We start from the raw sequence: 18,493 nt of genomic DNA on the forward strand, positions 1-18,493 counted from the left end.
TTCTCTGGGTCTCCACTCTGATGTGACGCCTCAGAGGGGTTTTCTTTGCCACCCCACCTCAGGGACCGTCCCTCTACCCCCGCCCCCATCTTCTTTCTTACGGTACTTCCTATCTAGAAGCTATTTCGGTCCTGTCTCCCTTGACAAGGTCAGATTCTTCATGCCATTGGGCCACTGTCACAGCCAGCCTAAGCAAGGTCAGCTCTGGGCCATGGGAGGCTCCCAGAAGTATATTGTAAGTGACAGGCTCTGGAGAGGGGAGCTACAGTTCCCCAAGTGTGTGAGGGAGCAAAGTGGGGTTTATCATGAGCTTTCTTGTGATTTTTTCCCCTCTATTTTGAGACACAGCCTCACTGTGTAGCCCTGGCTGGCCTGAGACTTGCCATCTAGTCCCGGTGAGCGTCAGATCCCTCCCAGGTTCTGCCATTATAACACGAGCCATCGTGGCTGGCTGTGACTAAAATGTGAGTTCATTTACCTATAGAAAACCTCTCAGTGAATTGGTTCTGAGGGAGGCTGTGCAGGCGAGCATGTCCCTGCCCCAGGAAGGCAGCTCATTCCAGCTCCACAGAATTTAGGTTCTGAGCTGGCTGTGTGGCCCCTCCCCTGCCTGTCTCTTTAACGAACCAGTAAACATAGTAAATGTAGAAAGAAAAATGTGAAATGGTTATAAAGGCCACCTGGACCCGTGGAAGATGAGATGAGAAGCGGGGGCCAGAGAGACGAGTCTCTTGGGGTGGGGTGGGGGAAGGTAAGCAGAGGAAGGAGATCGGACTGCAGAGACCTACAGCTCTCTCCTTGGCCAAAGGTGGCTAAGAATCTTCTAGAACAGATGTTTGTAAAATCCTCTTAGACCTAGAGCATGGCCATTTCCAGAAGAGAAAACAGAAGCCGGTTAGGTCCAATAAACCACCCAAGGCCCCACAGATTAGACATGGCAGAGCCCTGATCTAACCCAGAGTTTGGGCTGAAGTGCTCTGGCACTAAACTCCCAGCTTTAAAAAAAAAATTTAATGACCTAATTATTTCTTTCGAAAGGATCTGATTATGTAGCTCCAGTTGTCCAGGAACTCCCTATGTAGACAAGGCTGGCCTTCAACTCATAGAGATCCACTTGCCTCTGCCCCGAGAGTCCTGGGATTCAGGTGTGTGCCACCCGGCCTAGCTAGTGCCTTTGATTTAGGAAAACGGATTCGTGCTCATGTTTTGGATGGGGGATGCAGTGGGGAGTCAGGTGCAGAGGGAGCAGAATCTGGGATGGGGAAGGGTGGTGGAGGAGGCAGTGGAGGAAGGACAGCAGACGGGTGAGCTCCCAGCTCTTAGCTTTTATGTCCCAGTGAGCAAAGCAGGGATAAGAGCCACGCTTCTCATGGATGCAATTCTCTTAGCAACCACAAGGGGGAGGGCGATCTCTAAGATACTTCCTGGTGGTGCTGTAGTGGTCCAAGCGTGTCAGTGCAAGGGGGCCCCCAACTCTCCTCTCGAACTTGCCCCTCACAAGCCAGTTAAGGCTGGTTTCCACCCAGGACTCCTGGTGCGTCCAGTCCCCAAGCAGAGCCTTCCTGGAGAAGCCTTGTTTGGGAGGACTGCAGAGTCAGGGAGGATCAGGCCACCAATCTGAAGCCAGAGAGAAGGGAGGCTGGGGTAGCTAAAACCACAGTGGTCTCCTTACCTCCATGATCTCATTGTTTTTAATGAGAAGTGACTCTGGGCCACCGTAGTAGAGATACTGCATGACCAGCTGGAAGGAATAAGACACAATGAGCAAGACCTCAGTGGGACACAGTTCCTCAGGAAGCCGCCCCACTCCCAGCCTTGCCGGAACAACACTACCGGAGGGGGACATTTGGACAGGTTTCCCTACTGACACCCCAAAATCATGACCCTATGGTTCCAGGTCCTGCCTCCACGTCTAACTGCAGGGCCAAATGAAACCACCTGAGCTTGTCTCCTCATGACAGGTGAGTCACCTGACGATGCTAACCAATGGGTGCTGGCCTACCTCTCATCCAGTCAGGCTGTGCAGGTGACACAACTTAGAGAGCCTCCTGAAGTCCCAAAGGCCACGCTGGGAGCCAAGTCCCTCAACAAGCTTACAAGACTCCAGAGGAAGCCATAAGGGGTCCAGGGTTTTGAAAGTCACTGGTGGTGCTGTGAGTGGTCCAAGCAAGGCTGTGTCCCTTGTCACGTGACTTCCAGTATCTGAAGAGTGTTCCAAACTACAGAGCTTTGCAAATGGGTGTTCCTGGAATGGCTGCATACCATGGATGTATCTAGATTTAGTATATGCCTCACTTGACAACCAAGGGCTCTTTTGCATGAGGCCCATATACAGTTTGCCCCAGGACCTCCATTTTGAATTGCTTTCCACATGACTGGCTTTCCCTGCCTGGAGTCTCGGCAACGGGGTTGGCAAAATCTGCAGACTGGTCATATCCACGTTGGGATCACACTGTCGTACAACCACCACCATAATATAATTTAGGAAACTTTTTAAAAACATGCCATGGTATATTCAAATGTGTGTGTTTGTGTGTGTGTGTGTGTGTGTGTGTGTGTGTGTGTGTGTGTGTGTTGCACATGTATGATAAAATACTGATTTTTGGGAAATGTTTAATACTCTTAAACTAGCAGATAGTTGTTTCCCCACTGCCAGCCGGGACAGACTGTTGGAATCACCCTGTTTGCACGTTTCAGTGAAGCAGCACCCTAGTAAAATTTGGTTTGCTTGCCTGCTTGCTTGCTTTTTTTTTCTTTTTTTCTTTTTCTTTTTTTCGGAGCTGGGGACCGAACCCAGGGTCTTGCGCTCCCTAGGCAAGCGCTCTACCGCTGAGCTAAATCCCCAACCCCACCTGCTTGCTTGCTTTAAGGCAGATCTCACTATGCAACAAACAACTTGCTGTGTAGCCCAGGCTAGCCCCTCACCCCCACTCCCTGTACCTCCACTTCCTGAGTGCTGGGATTACAAGTGGGTGTCACCACATTTACCCTGGTGCCTGTCATTTATGTACACTGTCCTCTTTCTTGCTTCTACTGGAACCTGGCCATGTCTTCCAGCTCCCTCAGCCTGGATGTGCTCTCTTCTTTACCAGTGAAAGCTGGCCCCTCTTTGAGTCACTGGGCTAGGAAATTCAGTCTTCTTCCCCTTAAGTTTTGCTTCAGGTATGAGCTTGTCTATAACTGAAGTCTGAGAGTACAGATGTCTCTCACTCACTGTATTTCTGTGCCTAGCATTGTGCCTGGTGCATAGACACCACATCATCATCACCATCATCATCACCATCACCACCATCACCACCACCACCATCATCACCATCATCACCATCATCACCATCACCATAACCATCACCACCGCCACCATCATCACCATCACCACCATCACCATCATCACCATCACCATTACCATCACCACCATCACCACCACCACCACCACCACCACCATCATCACCATCACCACCATCGCCATCACCACCATCATCATCATCTGGATAAAGGGTCTCATTTGGTATTCTCAGGCTGGCCTGGAACTCATGGCAATCCTCCTGCCTAGTCTTCCAAGTGCTGGGGCTGCAGCCACACCTCACCATGCCCTCCTCATGTGAACATGTTAGACATAACACATCTCCCATGTCTGAGTCTCCCTTATACTGACTTGGGGTTTCTGTGTCCAGCCGCCTGGTAGAGAGGCAGTGACATTGTCTAGGCCTTGGGAAATAATACTGCACTGTCCCCCTCCCCCTCCTACCTTGGGAAGTGGAGCTCATAATGTCGGCCAACGCTGGGCTATTGGCTTTATTAAAATCAATTGATTCCTCCAGCACCTTCCTCATAAAGGCCAAACCAATAATGACAAGAAACGCCACTGTAATGTCCACCCCCCAACACGGGCTCTCCATTTATAAAGCACTTTCCTATCAGTCACATGCACTGTCTCATTTGTTCAAGGTTGAGCCACGGGCTGAAACTGCTGCCTTGGCAGAGGAAGACTCTGGGCTAATGGAACTTAGATCGGGCCATCCCAGCCCCTGCCAGTGTAAGCATTTTCTCTAAGTGGGTGCAACAAGCCCTTATTAGGCCAAAGGGCCAGCACCCAGAACTGTTTTTCTTGGCGGCTACCAGCCTCTATGAGGCAGGGACTTTGGCGGCCTGATAGAGTCCTAGCTCCAGGTGTGGCCTCAGTGTGTGTGTGTGTGTGTGTGGGCCGCTGGCTTTTGTACACACATGATATTAATTAGTCTCGAGGGAGGAAACAGTGCAGTTTCAATTACTGAAAACTCTTCTGCCAAAATCTACATGCCAGAAGCATGTAAAACACACGGGCTTCTGGGAGCCTCCTTTGGGTTGGATTTGGCCTTCCGTGGCATATTTCAAGCCACAAATGAATGTTACCTTCTTTTATGAGGGAATGGGCAGGGTCACAGACAAGTCCCCAGGGCCTGATAAATCTTCCTTTCCATTACAGGAACTTGGAGCTAATGTGGCCAGCAAACTTTCCCCATCGGAAGAAATTACAGGCCTGGGGGTCCCACTGAGGCCAGCCTTTCCCACGCAGGACTCTGAAGATAAGTCCTCTGGGCAAACATTGACTGAGTACCTCCATCAGCCGGCAGGCTCTTACTACTGGAGCCTTCCCAGTGAGGGCCAGGCTTACCAGTCACAGGATACTTGTGTGTGTATGTGTGTGTGTGTGTGTGTGTGTGTGTGTGTGTGTGTGTGTGTGTGTGCGCACGCACCCATGTTCATGTGTGCTCGATTCTTTCTGTACAGTTAGGTGACTCCAGAGCTGACTTATGTTCCCAAGGATGTGAGAAAGCAATGGGACTGACCACGCTCAGTTTTAGTCTCTTTTCTCCTAGGGGGGCAGCTGTGGGAACCTGGGCCACATCCTTCCAAAAGCTTTTGGTGGGAGAGTTGGAAGGGTCAAAGGACACAGGGACAGCATTAGCTTTCAGGTTTGGAACCCTGGGTCCAGCAGCATTAAAGTCCCTGACCAGAAGTGTAAATTCTCATGCCTGAAAGTCAGGCTGTAAGGGCCAGCCCTGGGAGTTCTAAGAATCTGCAAGGCATTTGGAGACCTGCTAACGTTCAGAAGACGCTACTAGGTAGAGTGCCTGGTTGCACGGTAGTAAGAAAGGAGGGGAGGCCTCAGGGTGCATAAGGTTATGACCTGCTCTGAGATTTATGGGTCTGATGCACAGACCGGACATTCAGGGGGCATCTTCAAAGCTCCCTAGGCAATGCCAGTGTTTTGGAGGCAGAGGGAATGGGATTTCTGTTTTGGGAGGAGATGTACTATAGAAAGACCATCTCAGAATGGAGTCCTTGAGGCTGGCCACAGATCCTGCTTTTTCTAACATGGCTGGACACATCATGTAGGTCTTTTACAAGCATTCTTCTCTTTGTCCAGAATGTTCTAGCCTCCTTCTTGAGCCCAACGCCTTATTTCTGAGTCTTCTAGCTTTGGCTTGGCTTTCGACTCTCCATTCCTGACCCTGCCCTAACATCCTGGGTCTGAGCTGTTACGGTACATTCCTCTGAAAAAGGAATCCTCTTTTGCACACACCCTACGGTATACTGTAGCTGACTGGTGCTTGGAGATGCTCCCTCTAGACCTATGAGTCTTTGAGAGGGGGTCTCCTTTACCATTGGGCTCTCCTACCCTAGCCCAAGCCTGGTAGTCAGGAGTAGCTTAGGGCTGAAGGCTACCCCAGGGCTCACCTGGAAAATGGGGTACTTCACGTAGCCAATCTCTACGCAGGTGCTGTCGTTCGTTGGCTTGCTGGAGAGGAGGGCCTTGAACCTGCATAACACACAGGGAAATCAAAAGACTCATCCACGCCCCTGCAGCTTATCCAAATCAACTCTCCTTAGGACAGAAATCTCTGGACCCCTGCTCTAAAACACAGCTGGATGATAGCTGTAGGGTCTTCATTCAGAGCTATAGATCACTCCTAGAACGCACATTCTTTCCTAAGCTGGCCCTTCCATGAAAACTCCATCGCTTTCCACACTTCCCCGGGGCTTCCTCTGTAGGTGTCGTCTGTTCTGAGTACATGCCCTGGCTTCCCTCTTGTCGGGTGCCCAGCTGTTGTCACAGCGGGGCCTTTCTATTGTTCAAGCTTCGCTTCAGGGGAGTGGGAGCTGAGGTTTTTGTGAGACATGAAGCCCCCAAGAGCATTAAACCCACACTTGTTGTCTTAGTCGGGGTCTCTATTACTGTGATGAAAACACCGCACCCCCAAAGCAAGTTGGGGAGGAAAGGGTTTATTCAGCTTACACGTCCACATTGCTGTTCATCACCAAAGGAAGTCAGGACAGGAACTCACACAGGGCAGGAACCTGGAGGCAGGAGCTGATGCAGAGGCCATGGAGGGATGCTGCTTACTGACTTGCTTCCCCTGGCTTTCTCAGTCAGCTTTCTTATAGAACCCAGGAGTACCAGCCCAGGAATGGTGCCACCTACAATGGGCTGGGTCCTCCCCACTTTATCACTAGTTGAGAAAATGCCTTACAGCCAGATCCTATGGAGGCATTTCCTCAATGGAGGCTCCTTTCTCTCTGATGACTCTAGCTTGTATCAAATCAACACACAAAACCAGCCAGTCAGTGTACTTGCTGACCTGGGGCGGGGCTCCCCATGGGTGATCATAGGTCGTCTTTGGACGGCAGGAACCCTACTAGTGGGACACACTGATTTGGAGAGAATGAGGTTTTAAAGAGACTAGGCCAAGCTGTCTCTTTTACTTTTAAAAAATTCTTTCCCCTTCAGGATGATAACAGGGTTTGAAGAACAGCAGATAAGACAGGGCAACTGGGTTCCTCCCACCCCGTGCAGCTCCCCTCAGGACTAAAACCTCCAGGACCACAGTTACCATGAAGAAAACTAAGCACTGGACACAGGCTCACTGTGGAACTGCTCGTGTGGTGGCACCAATTAAAAACCCATGTGGTGGGGTTGGGGATTTAGCTCAGCGGTAGAGTGCTTTTCTAGCAAGCGAAAGGCCCTGGGTTCAGTCCCCAGCTTCGAAAAAAAAAAAAAAAAAAAGAAAAAAGAAAAAAGAAAAAAAAAAAAAGAAAAAAAACCCGTGTGGAAGGTTCATTTTTCTTGTGGCTGCAAAGCAGATGCCTGGGGTTTGTTTGCTTTGGGGGTACACAGGAGACAGATGCTTATGAGTAACCATTCCCTGAGCAAATTCCCGAGAGGAGCTTCTGTATTTGCATTTCCAGAATCCTCACCCTATGTAGGCACTCTCTGCTCCCTTTCTGTCTCTGTCAGGCGTGTCAGCCTGTCTCTCTGTCACACCAGCACCGTTTTCTGTTCTGCCACGCCCTCCGCTCCCTGTACATTTTCCAGATGCGCTGAGAACCAGTCATAAGAGATGCCAGCCGTAGGGTTGGGAGAGAGGATACACTTCCCTTCCTCCCTTCCCTTGGGGATAGAACTCAAGGCTTCACATGACATAATACCACTGTGCAGGATTCCAGCTCACTTCTTCTGCATGAGATTCTCACCTCACTGCACAATTAGGGAAAAGCAAGGTCAGTGCCCTTCTGTTTTGGAGGCTTGTAGCAAATCTGTTGTCTAACATTTGGAGACTGGGCCTCTGGAGGCGGCCATGAAAAGGGTCTCAAGTTGTCAACTGCCAAGAGCATCTGCTCACACACTTTAACCCCTGGTGCGGAGCTCTGCCAAGATGAGAGGGTGCGTGGGCTGCATAAAGAGGTACCCTGTGCTCTGGGAGCTTTGATTTGGAGGAACTGTTCTGTCAGCCCAGTGACGATACCACTGTGATAGTGGGCAGGGATGCAGCCCAGTTGGTACAGTGGGACCTGGCATTCATTAGGCCTTGGGTACAATCCCCAGTACCACGTACACTGGGCACACTGGTGCATGTATGTAGTCTCAGTACTAGGGGTGTGGAGGCAGAAGGATCAGAAATTCGAGGTCAACCTTGCTACATAGTGAATTCCAGGACATCCTGAGTTACCTGAGGTCTTATCTCTGAAAGGAAAAAGGAGAGGAACAGTCACAGACATAATCTAGCCACGGGCAAAGCCAAGGGTACGTACCTGGGAGAGGCTGTAAACAACAGCACTTTGTGAGCGTAGAAAGGCCTCCCCTCTACCAGAAAGGTCACGTCAGACATCTCTTTATTGTTCAGAAAATGAGGGTCTAGAACAGAAAGAGGGAGTGGCTGCATTAAAGAAGGGAGGGAGAACTGGAGGGAGAGGACAGGGAAACAGAGTGATCTACTCACTCTTCATGGGTGACCCAAGAGTCAAAATGGACGACAGCACCCGTGGAGGAGGGATGCATCACTACCACCCAGCTTATCACAGGAGATGCTCCAAGCTGACCTGTGTTAGAAATAGCCCTTGGGCTGGCAAAATGGTTCTGGGGGCAACAGTACTGTCAGGGCGTATGAGCTGACTCGACTTCTGATCCCCAGAATCCACTTAAAAGTTTGATGCGTCTCTGGGGATTGGTGACGCACACCTTTAATCCTAGCCCCTGAAGGCAGAGGCAGGAGGATCGCTGAGTTTGAGGAAAGCTCGGTCTACGGAGTGAGTTCTGGAACAGCTAGAGCTACACAGAGAAACTCTCTAGAAAAACAAACAAACCAACCAACCAATAAACTAACAAAAAGTTGGACATGGTAGTACTAGCATCTTGTACAGAGAGATGGGTGGTGGAGACCGAGAATCCATGGCAGTCAACTAGACTGGCATACACAGCATCTGCCTTAGACAAGGAGCAAGTGAGGCCTGACAGCCGAGATTACACTGTGACCTCCTGCACACCCACACGGTGTGAGAGGTGCGTCTGTGAGGGGAATCTACCCACTGCCATGCTCTTCCTCCGGCTCAGAGTCCGTCTGCCTAGTAGAAGTGTAGATGAGCAGCTGTTCCCTTGCCACTGGACTCCAGGTCCTTCTCTCCCAGCATCAGTGACAGAGGAGCCAGCCCCCTGTTCTCACCTCTCAGACCAAAGGCAATTGTAGCAAATACACAAATACTGAGTCTACCTTATGACATGGTAGGCCTTGGGCAGGGGTTCCATCACCCCCGCTATACAGTGGAAGAAACAGAGGCATGCAGACTTTACAGTGGCTGTGCAAGCCAGGATTTGAACTAAGGCATTCTGGTTCTCTGGCTTGACTCACCAAATACAAGGCTCCAACATATTACCTTTAGTTTAGCCAATGCAGACCCGGTGCCCTTCTCGCTGGCCCTCGGAGTCAGCCTAGCACTTCTGTCTTGCTAGGAGAATCTTCAACCCTTTGCCCCCCGCTATCCTAGTAGTCCTTACCCAGCACAGACAAGGTGGCCCTAACTGCTGAGGTCTTGCAGTAGGTCACCTGCATGCCTGCTGACTAGAACTACAGTAGTCAGGGCTGGCCTTTCCACAGGGCTCTCTGAGGAGCCACCACATCTCTCTTCACCTAAGCGATTCTCCCGGCTTCATGCTCTGTGCTCGCTGGTTCTCATCCCTATGAGAAGTGCTGCAAACCAAAGCTAGGTCATCCCCAAAGTCCTGACTGTCTCTCCCTCCTTGCCCTTCATTCCGCCCCACCCCCTCTTTTCGGGTTACATCATCGTTCTAGACACTCACGGAGCTTCTCTCGGTCTCGTTGCCTTCATGTACCACAGGGACCATCCCGACTGGGGGTGGGTACTTGCACTTCACAGCGCAGAAAGGAATCTACACACACATGCTACGAACTGTGGGGCAACTGGTATGACTTGCTGGATCCCAGTTAAATCTCTAGCCCAGGTGGATAAGAAGAGCCTGAGCCCAGGTACCCAGAGAATGGGGACCGGTCCAAGAGGCGTAAAGAGAGAAGACAGCTATGACTGACCACCTGAGAGAGGGCAAGCCTGAGCCTCAGGCTGTCTCACAATCTTTGCTTCCACCATTCCTATAAGGCTGTTGGCCGGAGAGGAGAGAAAGGGTTTTTAGTGTGTTAGGCCACTGCCATCTCAGATCCCGGGCTCTCTGAATACAGTACGGCTCAGTGATTCAGTTCCTGTCTCCGATGGCTGGTGTTTGTGGGGACAGGCAGGGTGGGTTCCTATCATAAGGCACCTCTCCCCTCCTACAAACCTTTCAATAGCTCCCTAGTGTTCCCAGGAGAAGCCACACTCCTTTCCTCTTAAAAAAAAGGGGGGGGGGACTTATTTGCATTACTTCTAGTGGCATGTGCATGTACGGACACGTGCAGGTCAGGGCAGCTCGTGGGTTCTAACTTCCCTGGTTTGGACCTACAGGTGGTTGTGGGCCGTCTGACATGGGTGCTGGAAACAGAACTCAAGTTCTCAGGAAGGGTACTACGAGGACATACTCTTAACTGCTGAGCCGTCTCTCTAAGCCTAGGCCATGCTTCCTGATAAGATGGCTGTGACTGAGTTCCTTTTCCGCCTCTGCCTACTCAAGACCTCTGCTTTCTTAAAAAAAAATACTCATTTTATCTTATGCATGTGTGGCTAAAATAAATTAATTTTATATATGTGTAATATGTATATGCAGGAGCCCATGGCGGTCAGAAGAGGCACGGTGCCCTGGAACTGTAGTTACGGACAGCCAAGAGTCACCGGGGACAGAACCTGGGTCCTCTCTTAACCATGCGGCCACTTCGCCCGTCCCGTCTCTTCCCTGCAAAATGAGAGACACTGTACCAAACTGAAGAATTCTCTTCCCCCGGTGTCTGTGAAGCAGCTCTTATTCTGTGCTCTCGACTCAGCCCTCAAAAACGTTCACTTTAACAAGGAGCCTCATAAGGCTTTCTTGTTCTGCCACGTCCCCGCTGTCATGTTCTGGCATGGAGGCCCTCAACACCTACCACCTTCTCACCGCGTTGGCCTTTCCAACCTGTGACCCTGACGATCAGTGTTTTCTGCAGGGCAGACGCACTTGTGACTCAGTGCAACTCGGGTTTGTCACACGCATGGCCATAGAGGTAGCATCTAACCTTAGACCCTGCTGCCGACATTTCTGGCTGTGTTACATTTACAAGTTACTCGTGACGCCAACGAAGAGCCTCCGAGCCAGCTCCATGCACTCAGTCTTTCGACTGATAAAAGCAAAGGAATGGTTTTGCCACGGGATAGAAACTTCAGATGCTCCCATTTCTCCCACGTTCACATTTAGGAGGAAAGGAGACAGGGAGCGGGGAAGATCCCAACCCTTTAGGAAAAGGGTTAATGCATTGTTAATTTTTTATTACTCTCTGGGCATCAGGGGATGGGCTTCTGCGGCAGCGGGCTCGGGCTCCCAGCCTCATGGCAGCCAGGCCTTTCTCTGTCTTTTCCATTCTGCCCTGCCTGTAAGAGTCCCAGATCTGGATGAAGCCGGTGCCTGCTCAGGGAATCTCAGGAGCTGAGCACACAGAGAAGAATTAGGGCACTGGCAGGGTTGCTCTTCAAGTCCCAGCTCTACCCTGTTTCCAGACTGCGCTCAGAGCATGGGATATCCTGCCTCCCGGGATATCTGAGAGCCACAGAGAAGCGGAAGTCAGGCACAGGGCTGGAGCTGGCTCAGCGCGAGGATCAACGGAGCACGGAAGTGACCAGTTATACGCACTGGGTTTCAGAGCATCCAGCCCCCACCGCTCAGGTAGGCACTGTGTTTTGAATTAAAAACGATTTATTATTTTAATTTTATTTACATATGTATGTATGCATGTATGTATGTATGTCTCTGTATGGGTGCCCCAAGAGGCCAGAGGTGTGAATCTCACTGGATCTACTGTTAGGGGTGGCTATAAGTCACTGAGTGCTAGGAACTGAACTCAGGTCCTCTGGAGGAGAAGTGCTCATTCTTAACGTCTGAGCCATCTTGCCCTTGCTTTTGTAGTCATGTGTGTGTGTGTGTGTGTGTGTGTGTGTATGTATGTGTATGTGTGTATGTATGTGTATGTGTGTGTGTATATGTGTGGACGTGCATATGTGTGTATGTATGTATGTGTGTATGGTGTATGTGTATGTGTGTGTGTATGTGTGTGTATGTGTGTGTATATATTTGTGTGTATGTGTGTGTATGGTGTGTATGTGTGTGTGTATGTATGTATGTGTGTATGGTGTGTGTGTGTATGGTGTGTGTGTGTGTATATGTATGTGTGCACGTGCGTATGTGTGTATGTATGTATGTGTGTATGGTGTATGTGTATGTGTGTGTGTATGTATGTGTATGTGTGTGTATGTATGTGTGTGTATGTATGTGTATGTGTGTGTATGTATGTGTATGTGTGTGTATATATTTGTGTGTATGTGTGTGTGTATGGTGTGTATGTGTGTGTATGTATGTATGTGTGTATGGTGTGTGTGTATGGTGTGTGTGTGTATATGTATGTCTGCACGTGCGTATGTGTGTATGTATGTATGTGTGTATGGTGTATGTGTATGTGTGTGTGTATGTATGTGTATGTGTGTGTATGTATGTGTGTGTATATATTTGTGTGTATGTGTGTATGTATGTGTGTGTGTATGTATGTGTGTATGGTGTGTGTGTGTGTGTGTGTGTGTGTGTGTGTGTGTGTGTGATGTTGTTCCCTTCTTTCCATAATTTCCTAAAGCAGGACTTCCATTAGGGACGCTCCTGGCTCACTGAAGTCTCCTGCTTAATTCCTCTGAGATGAGGGACTTCATAGATGAGCGAGCTGCTGTCTTAGTTTCTTGTCCTGTTGCTTTGTTAAAATACCTTGGCAGAGGCAACTTAGGGGAGCAAGGGTTTAGCTCACAATTCCAGGTTACAGTCTATCATAGTAGAGAGACAAGGTGGCGGGTGCTGGAAGCCGCTGGTCACATCCAGTCTGAGAGAGAATGAAGGCAAGTACCAATGTTCTCCGCTCACTCTTTCCTTTTTGTTCAAATCCAGGCAATGGTGCCCCCCCCCCATTAATTTATTTACTTATTCACTTTACATCGTGATCGAAACCCCTGTTTCCTTCCATTCTACCCTCACATAGCCCCTCCCCCTCTCTCATTCTTCTCTGATAAGGGGGAGCCCCTCCCATACCAACCCACCCTGGCACACCATGTCACTGTGGGACTAGAGAGCCCACCCATTTTTTTTCTTTTTTTTTTTTCTTTTCTTTTTTTTTTTTTTTTTCGGAGCTGGGGACCGAACCCAGGGCCTTGCGGTTGCTAGGCAAGCGCTCTACCACTGAGCCAAATCCCCAACCCCGAGCCCACCCATTTTTAGGCTGGGCTTTCCCACACTAACAATCCAGAGACAGCCACCTCCACAGACCAATGTAACTTAGAGAAGCCGTCCTTAGAGGTTCTCTTCCAAGGTGATTCTAATCTAGACTGTATCGAGATGACTATCAAAAGCATCGGCGCTGACACTGACACTGGGACATCTATCATAATCTCTGGTGTATGGGACCTATGCCTCAGCTGTCCCCAGTGTCAGCGCATGAGGACAAAGGTCCCAAAGGTGAGGGACTTGGGTCCCCTTATCCATGTCCTCTGTTGTTTTCTCCAAAGCGATTTGCCACCTACTGAAGGAGAGCTCGCTTCTTGGGCCTGGCTCCTCCTCTCTCTGTCTCGTTTGCCCTCCGAAGCTCCCACCCTAGATTTGTTCCACAGATTTGCTTCCTTCCCACCCTTACACCCTACAGCCATGGCCTTAATACACCCCGGCCACTGCTCACCCAGGCGTGACGTCTGCTTCCTCTTGATCTCTGTGAGCTTGGGAATGGGGTAGGGACCATAACAGTGTGTGAAGATGACGCACAGCTGCTGGCTGATCACTTCATTCTGTGAAGGAAGGAGACCAGTGACGTCATGGGAGTGCTTGGGTTGCACACACCGGGCTGTCACTATAGAAACCTGTTTCCATGGGCAAGAGGAACACAAGCATTTACTGTCCTCCTGGAGCAAAGACATTGAGTTTTCATGGACCACCCCTGGACTGACCTGCTTGCTCTACGAGCTCACTGTCTATTTCTGATGAGTTCACTGCCACGTGCTTATGAAATTTATATTAAAAAACCCCACTTTTTTTTCCATCTCAAGCTGATCATTAAGGAGCTAAGGGAGAGCAGGCTTTCTGTTGCTCGTGGATAGCTTTTACCCTCAATCCACCTTTGTCTATAATCTCGAATTCTGGAAGCAGTCCTTGGTCCTGACCAAGCAGCAGAAAGCCCTTGTGGTCCCGTGACTGTGTCCCGCAAGGGCAGGATGAAAGCCTCTGATTCAGCTCTGTAATAAGTCGGATTCTAAGGGCTCAGACATTTTGGATCTGGGAGTCATCAGTTGAATCACCTCTCAATAAAAATAAAAACCAGGACGGAGGAAGAGAGTCCGGTGCTTCGAAGCTCCAGCTGCCCACGGTTCAGGGAGGAAGGAGACTGCCCTGGGTGACCTTCGTTCGACTGTTTTGGTTTTTTCCCCAAGTCACAGTCCTTCCTGTTCACCTCCCTCCAGGAACAGGTGTGCAAGCCAGGAGGAGGGATATGACTCACAGCACTCTGCTGCTTTTTATTGGGCAACTGGCTAAAATGGGGGCTAGACAAATATTTACGACGGCTGTGGTTTGACCGAGCGTCCCTGCGCGCCTGCGTGTTAGGGGCGTGGTCCCCTGTCCATGGTGCTATGGAGAGATGGTTAAACCTTCACGAGACCTTGCAGGAAATCGGAGGTCCTGGTGTGTGTGTCCCTAAAGGGGATGTTGCTCTACTCAGCTCTTTATTTCTTTCCTTCCCAGTTGCTCCTGCTTTGAGTGTCTGCCCTGATGCCTTGTCTCGCCTCTCCCCTAGAAGCAATGGACCAACTGACCACACACCTCCAAAAACGCTAGCAAAACGAACCTTTCTTCTTCTTTTTTTTTCCCCTTTGAGCTGGGGACCGAACCCAGGGTCTTGCGCTTGCTAGGCAAGTGCTCTACCACTGAGCTAAATCCCCAACCCCACCTTTCTTCTTCTTTTTTTTTTTTTTAATATATTTTTTCAGTGTGAAAAAGGTTCTGTCCATCCCACCCATCAGGTAGCAATGCTTTACATACATAACCAGATTACGCTTGTTAAAATTTACCAGTGATGAGTTCATATCACTGCAACTTAATGACCCAAATATCTGTGAGGCCTTTGACACGTGCATTATGGGTGTTACTTTATAAGGCCAGATGTGGGAATCCTCTATATCCTCCTGCTACATACAATGAAAGTGACGGGGGCATTACCTTTCTTCTTTTAAGTTGATTGTCTCAGGCAATATATTTCAGCAATACCAAGCTGACTGACACAGTAAATATTTTTTTAAGTAAATTAACACACACTTTGAAAACAAAGACTGCAGAGGTCTTAGAATGGAGCAAGATCATTACTTTTTTCTTTATACTCATTCCCAACGAGTATTGGCTTTTTGTGATCAGAATAATAAACAATGCTTTTTTTTTTTTAAAGATGGCTTTGGGACCGCACTCATGATGGTGGCTTACCATATTCTCAAATATAACCCCCAGGGCAGGACACAGCTCCTCCACATGTGCAAAGAAAATCTAAACCCTTCTATTAAAGTGGATAGATCACAGAAGACACAGTGTCACCTGGGACGTGAGTCAGAGACCTGTCATTACAGTGAAAGGAAGAAGGGGCTTTTCTCGAGAATGGTTTGGATGATTTGCTACGAGCAGAGAGTGGGAGGCCCTCCTCCCCCTTAGCAACCTCACCAGTGGCTGCCACCTCAGGGGTGAGCAAGAGTCCTCCCTCCCCGTGAGCAGCACTGAAATCCCTTGGAAGCTGGTAAGGAATGTACATCCCTTTCTTTCTTTTTGTGTTTCTCATTTTTTTGTTTGAGACTGAGCTTAGATATGTAGCTCAAGCTAGTCTTACACTCTGGATTTTCTTGCACCTTTCCAGGTACTGGCACAACAGGCAAAGGCTACCAGACTGTGGATCTCACACCTTTTAAGAATAATCTATCTATTTATCTATATCTATATCTATATCTATCTATCTATCTATCTATCTATCTATCTATCTATCTATCTATCTTCCTTCCTTCCTTTCTCTTTCTGTTTTTTTTTTTCTTTTTTTCTTGGAGCTGGGCAAATCCTGGCAGCAGGGTGCGCATGAATAGGGGACATCACCGGGCAGGTGACAGTCAAGGTTCCTTTCAAGGCAGCCGCCACTAGCCGTGACATCAGCAGATGTGGGGTGTCCTTCCCATTGACGGAAGGCTCTATGGCTGCATACCGATGTCTGCTTTTTTTTTTCATCCATGAAGACAAAACTGTCACTTCACAGTGAGACATGTACTGCAGGCAAACCCGAGGTGGAACCGAGGAACGGGTTTACTTTACAGTTGAGAACATGAGGTTTGACACAGCCAGGCTGTCCGGATTAAAATTGTGGCTCCTCCACATCCCTACCACATAGGCTTCAGGTCCGCCATTTCAGATGGAGATGGTGATATAGAAGCCCCCCTTTCCGGGGGTCCTGATGAGGAGGGGGTGAGTTTGGAATAGCTAGAAGAGCTCTGGGCACATAGAAGTGCTTTGCAATGTGGGTGAATTATCATGATTAAACCCGGGTCCTGGCCTAAGTGTCCAGAGCAAGTCACTTCCCCTGTGGCACAGGCTGTGACAGACATGGAAGAGAGGCTGGGAGGACTGTGAGGGCTGCATGAGGGATGTGGGAGAAGGAAGGGAGTGGGGAAGGACAGACCTAACAAGGTGTTGATGGATGGGTGTGAGCAGAGGGGAAGACTGCTGAGCATGCACTTGTCCTGCTTCACTGTTTTCTCTGAAGTTGATAAATTAGGCCGTTCTAGCAAACGGTGTTTACACCGAATCCCATTTTCAAGGTTTTCCAGGAGATAGTCTGGGAGCTCTGCTGAGGCGATGGTGGGCTGTCTCTGGTGACTGGGGACTTTTTGATGCTTTCAAGATTTGATCTCAGATTCACTCGGTGGCTGTCGGTGGAAGCTTAGCTTAGAGTATCGCCCAGAGGTTTCCCAGTCCATCTTATTTGCTGTTTTTTTTCTGCTTCGATTGACATTTTATTTTTATTTTTATACTTCGGGTTGCTGCTAACTACTGCCCAACGAGGGACACCTGCTTCTTTGAAGGGAGCTGAGATCCAAGATGGTTTCCATAGAACAGTACTGGTTTATACACAGCCAGAATGTTTTTAAAAACATAATTGTAAAAGAGAGATTTATTTTCAAAATATCGCACAGAGGCCTCTAGTAATTCTATGACAAATAGCAGACTGATTTTTTAAAAAGAAAAACAATCATATTTTGACTCCTGTTGGTGGAGAGGTTCCTCACGATAAGCTGATATGGTTTAATATGCTTTAAATGTTAAATGTTAAAGTTTGGTTTTCAGTCTGCTGATGCTGAGGACAGACAATACATACTAGCACTAAGATGACAGGATGAAGGACAAGCTACAGAAGGGGAGAAAATATCTGCAAACCTTATGGTTGGCAAAGGACTAGTACTTAGTACACACACACACACACACACACACACACACACACACACACCTCTCTTAGGAGTCAACAATTCAAATGGAACAAAAGAACAAACAATTCAACTAGAATGCAAAAAAAAGATGCAAGGAGAAATTGCAATTAGGGAAAATATGGACAGTGGACCAGTGCATGCTTGGGGATGGTGGACAGTGCATGCATGGGGATGGTGGACAGTGCATGCATGGGAATGATGGATCAGTGCATGCATGGGGATGGTGGACAGTGCATGCATGGGGATGGTGAACAGTGTATGCATGGGGATGGTGGACAGTGCATGCATGGGGAATATTTGATTGCACACTGTAGTTATGTTAAACTGTATGTTTCCCTAGGGGTCAGTCTATGTGGTATCCTACCATTCAGGTAAGGGTTTCCCTGGAGCTTCCTGTGAAATCAAATCGACCCTCTTTCCTTCCTCCTGGCTGTACCGTTCTTTTTAGACCTGCCTCTTCAGGGAATGGAGCTGGTTGTGTTGTCCCTGGGTCATCTACCCTGGATGGCAGCACAGGTGCCAGGGAGCAGGTTCCAGTTCACATGTGTGGAAGGCCCTTCTTTCTTCCCACCTTCTACAGGTTCCTGTTAGGGCTGTTGGTACTCAGTGACCCACCCCACTCCTGCCGAGAGACACTGGAGTGCTTGTGGAAGGCTCCTCGAACCCTGGGCTATGATAATGAAATGAGCTAGTTACAGGCTGTTAGCAGTCAGAGAGGGATGGCTTTTTGGGTGGCCCGGGAGACAGAGACCTTGGGGTGCTAGGCGTGCTGTGTTTTGTGGTCTAGTACTGACTGTTTGGTGTTCAGCTGACAGGAATCCACAGGGCTCTGCAGTTAGGATCCGGGAAATTTTCTAAGGGTATGCCATACTTCAAAGTGACATTTACACAAAAACCAAACCAAACAAAACAAAGACCTGAAAGACATAAATCCGAGGTACTTCAATAAATTCTGAAATTCCTCTGTAGCCTGGAAACAAGTTAAAGCCAGACAAGCCAGAAAACACTGGAATACAGA

General features: G+C 49.0%; 2 protein-coding genes across 4 annotated transcripts in view; one reads left to right on the plus strand and one right to left on the minus strand.

Annotated features, from left to right (window-relative positions):
• Rtcb (RNA 2',3'-cyclic phosphate and 5'-OH ligase) overlaps positions 1–18,493 on the plus strand; it is a 208,990-nt gene that overhangs the window by 139,068 nt on the left and 51,429 nt on the right. The gene's annotated exons all lie outside the window — the stretch shown is intronic.
• Positions 1–18,493, minus strand: part of Abtb3 (ankyrin repeat and BTB domain containing 3) — a 278,860-nt gene that overhangs the window by 6,583 nt on the left and 253,784 nt on the right. For all 3 annotated transcript variants that reach the window (NM_001432634.1, NM_001432632.1, XM_087557106.1), the window contains 4 exon segments: positions 1,673–1,741; positions 5,719–5,800; positions 8,071–8,173; positions 13,656–13,761. In NM_001432634.1, coding sequence (NP_001419563.1) covers positions 1,673–1,741; positions 5,719–5,800; positions 8,071–8,173; positions 13,656–13,761 — 360 coding nt within the window.

Source organism: Rattus norvegicus, chromosome 7 (genome assembly GCF_021556685.1).
Source record: "Rattus norvegicus strain SHRSP/BbbUtx chromosome 7, alternate assembly SHRSP_T2T, whole genome shotgun sequence".
Classification (NCBI taxonomy): domain Eukaryota; kingdom Metazoa; phylum Chordata; class Mammalia; order Rodentia; family Muridae; genus Rattus; species Rattus norvegicus.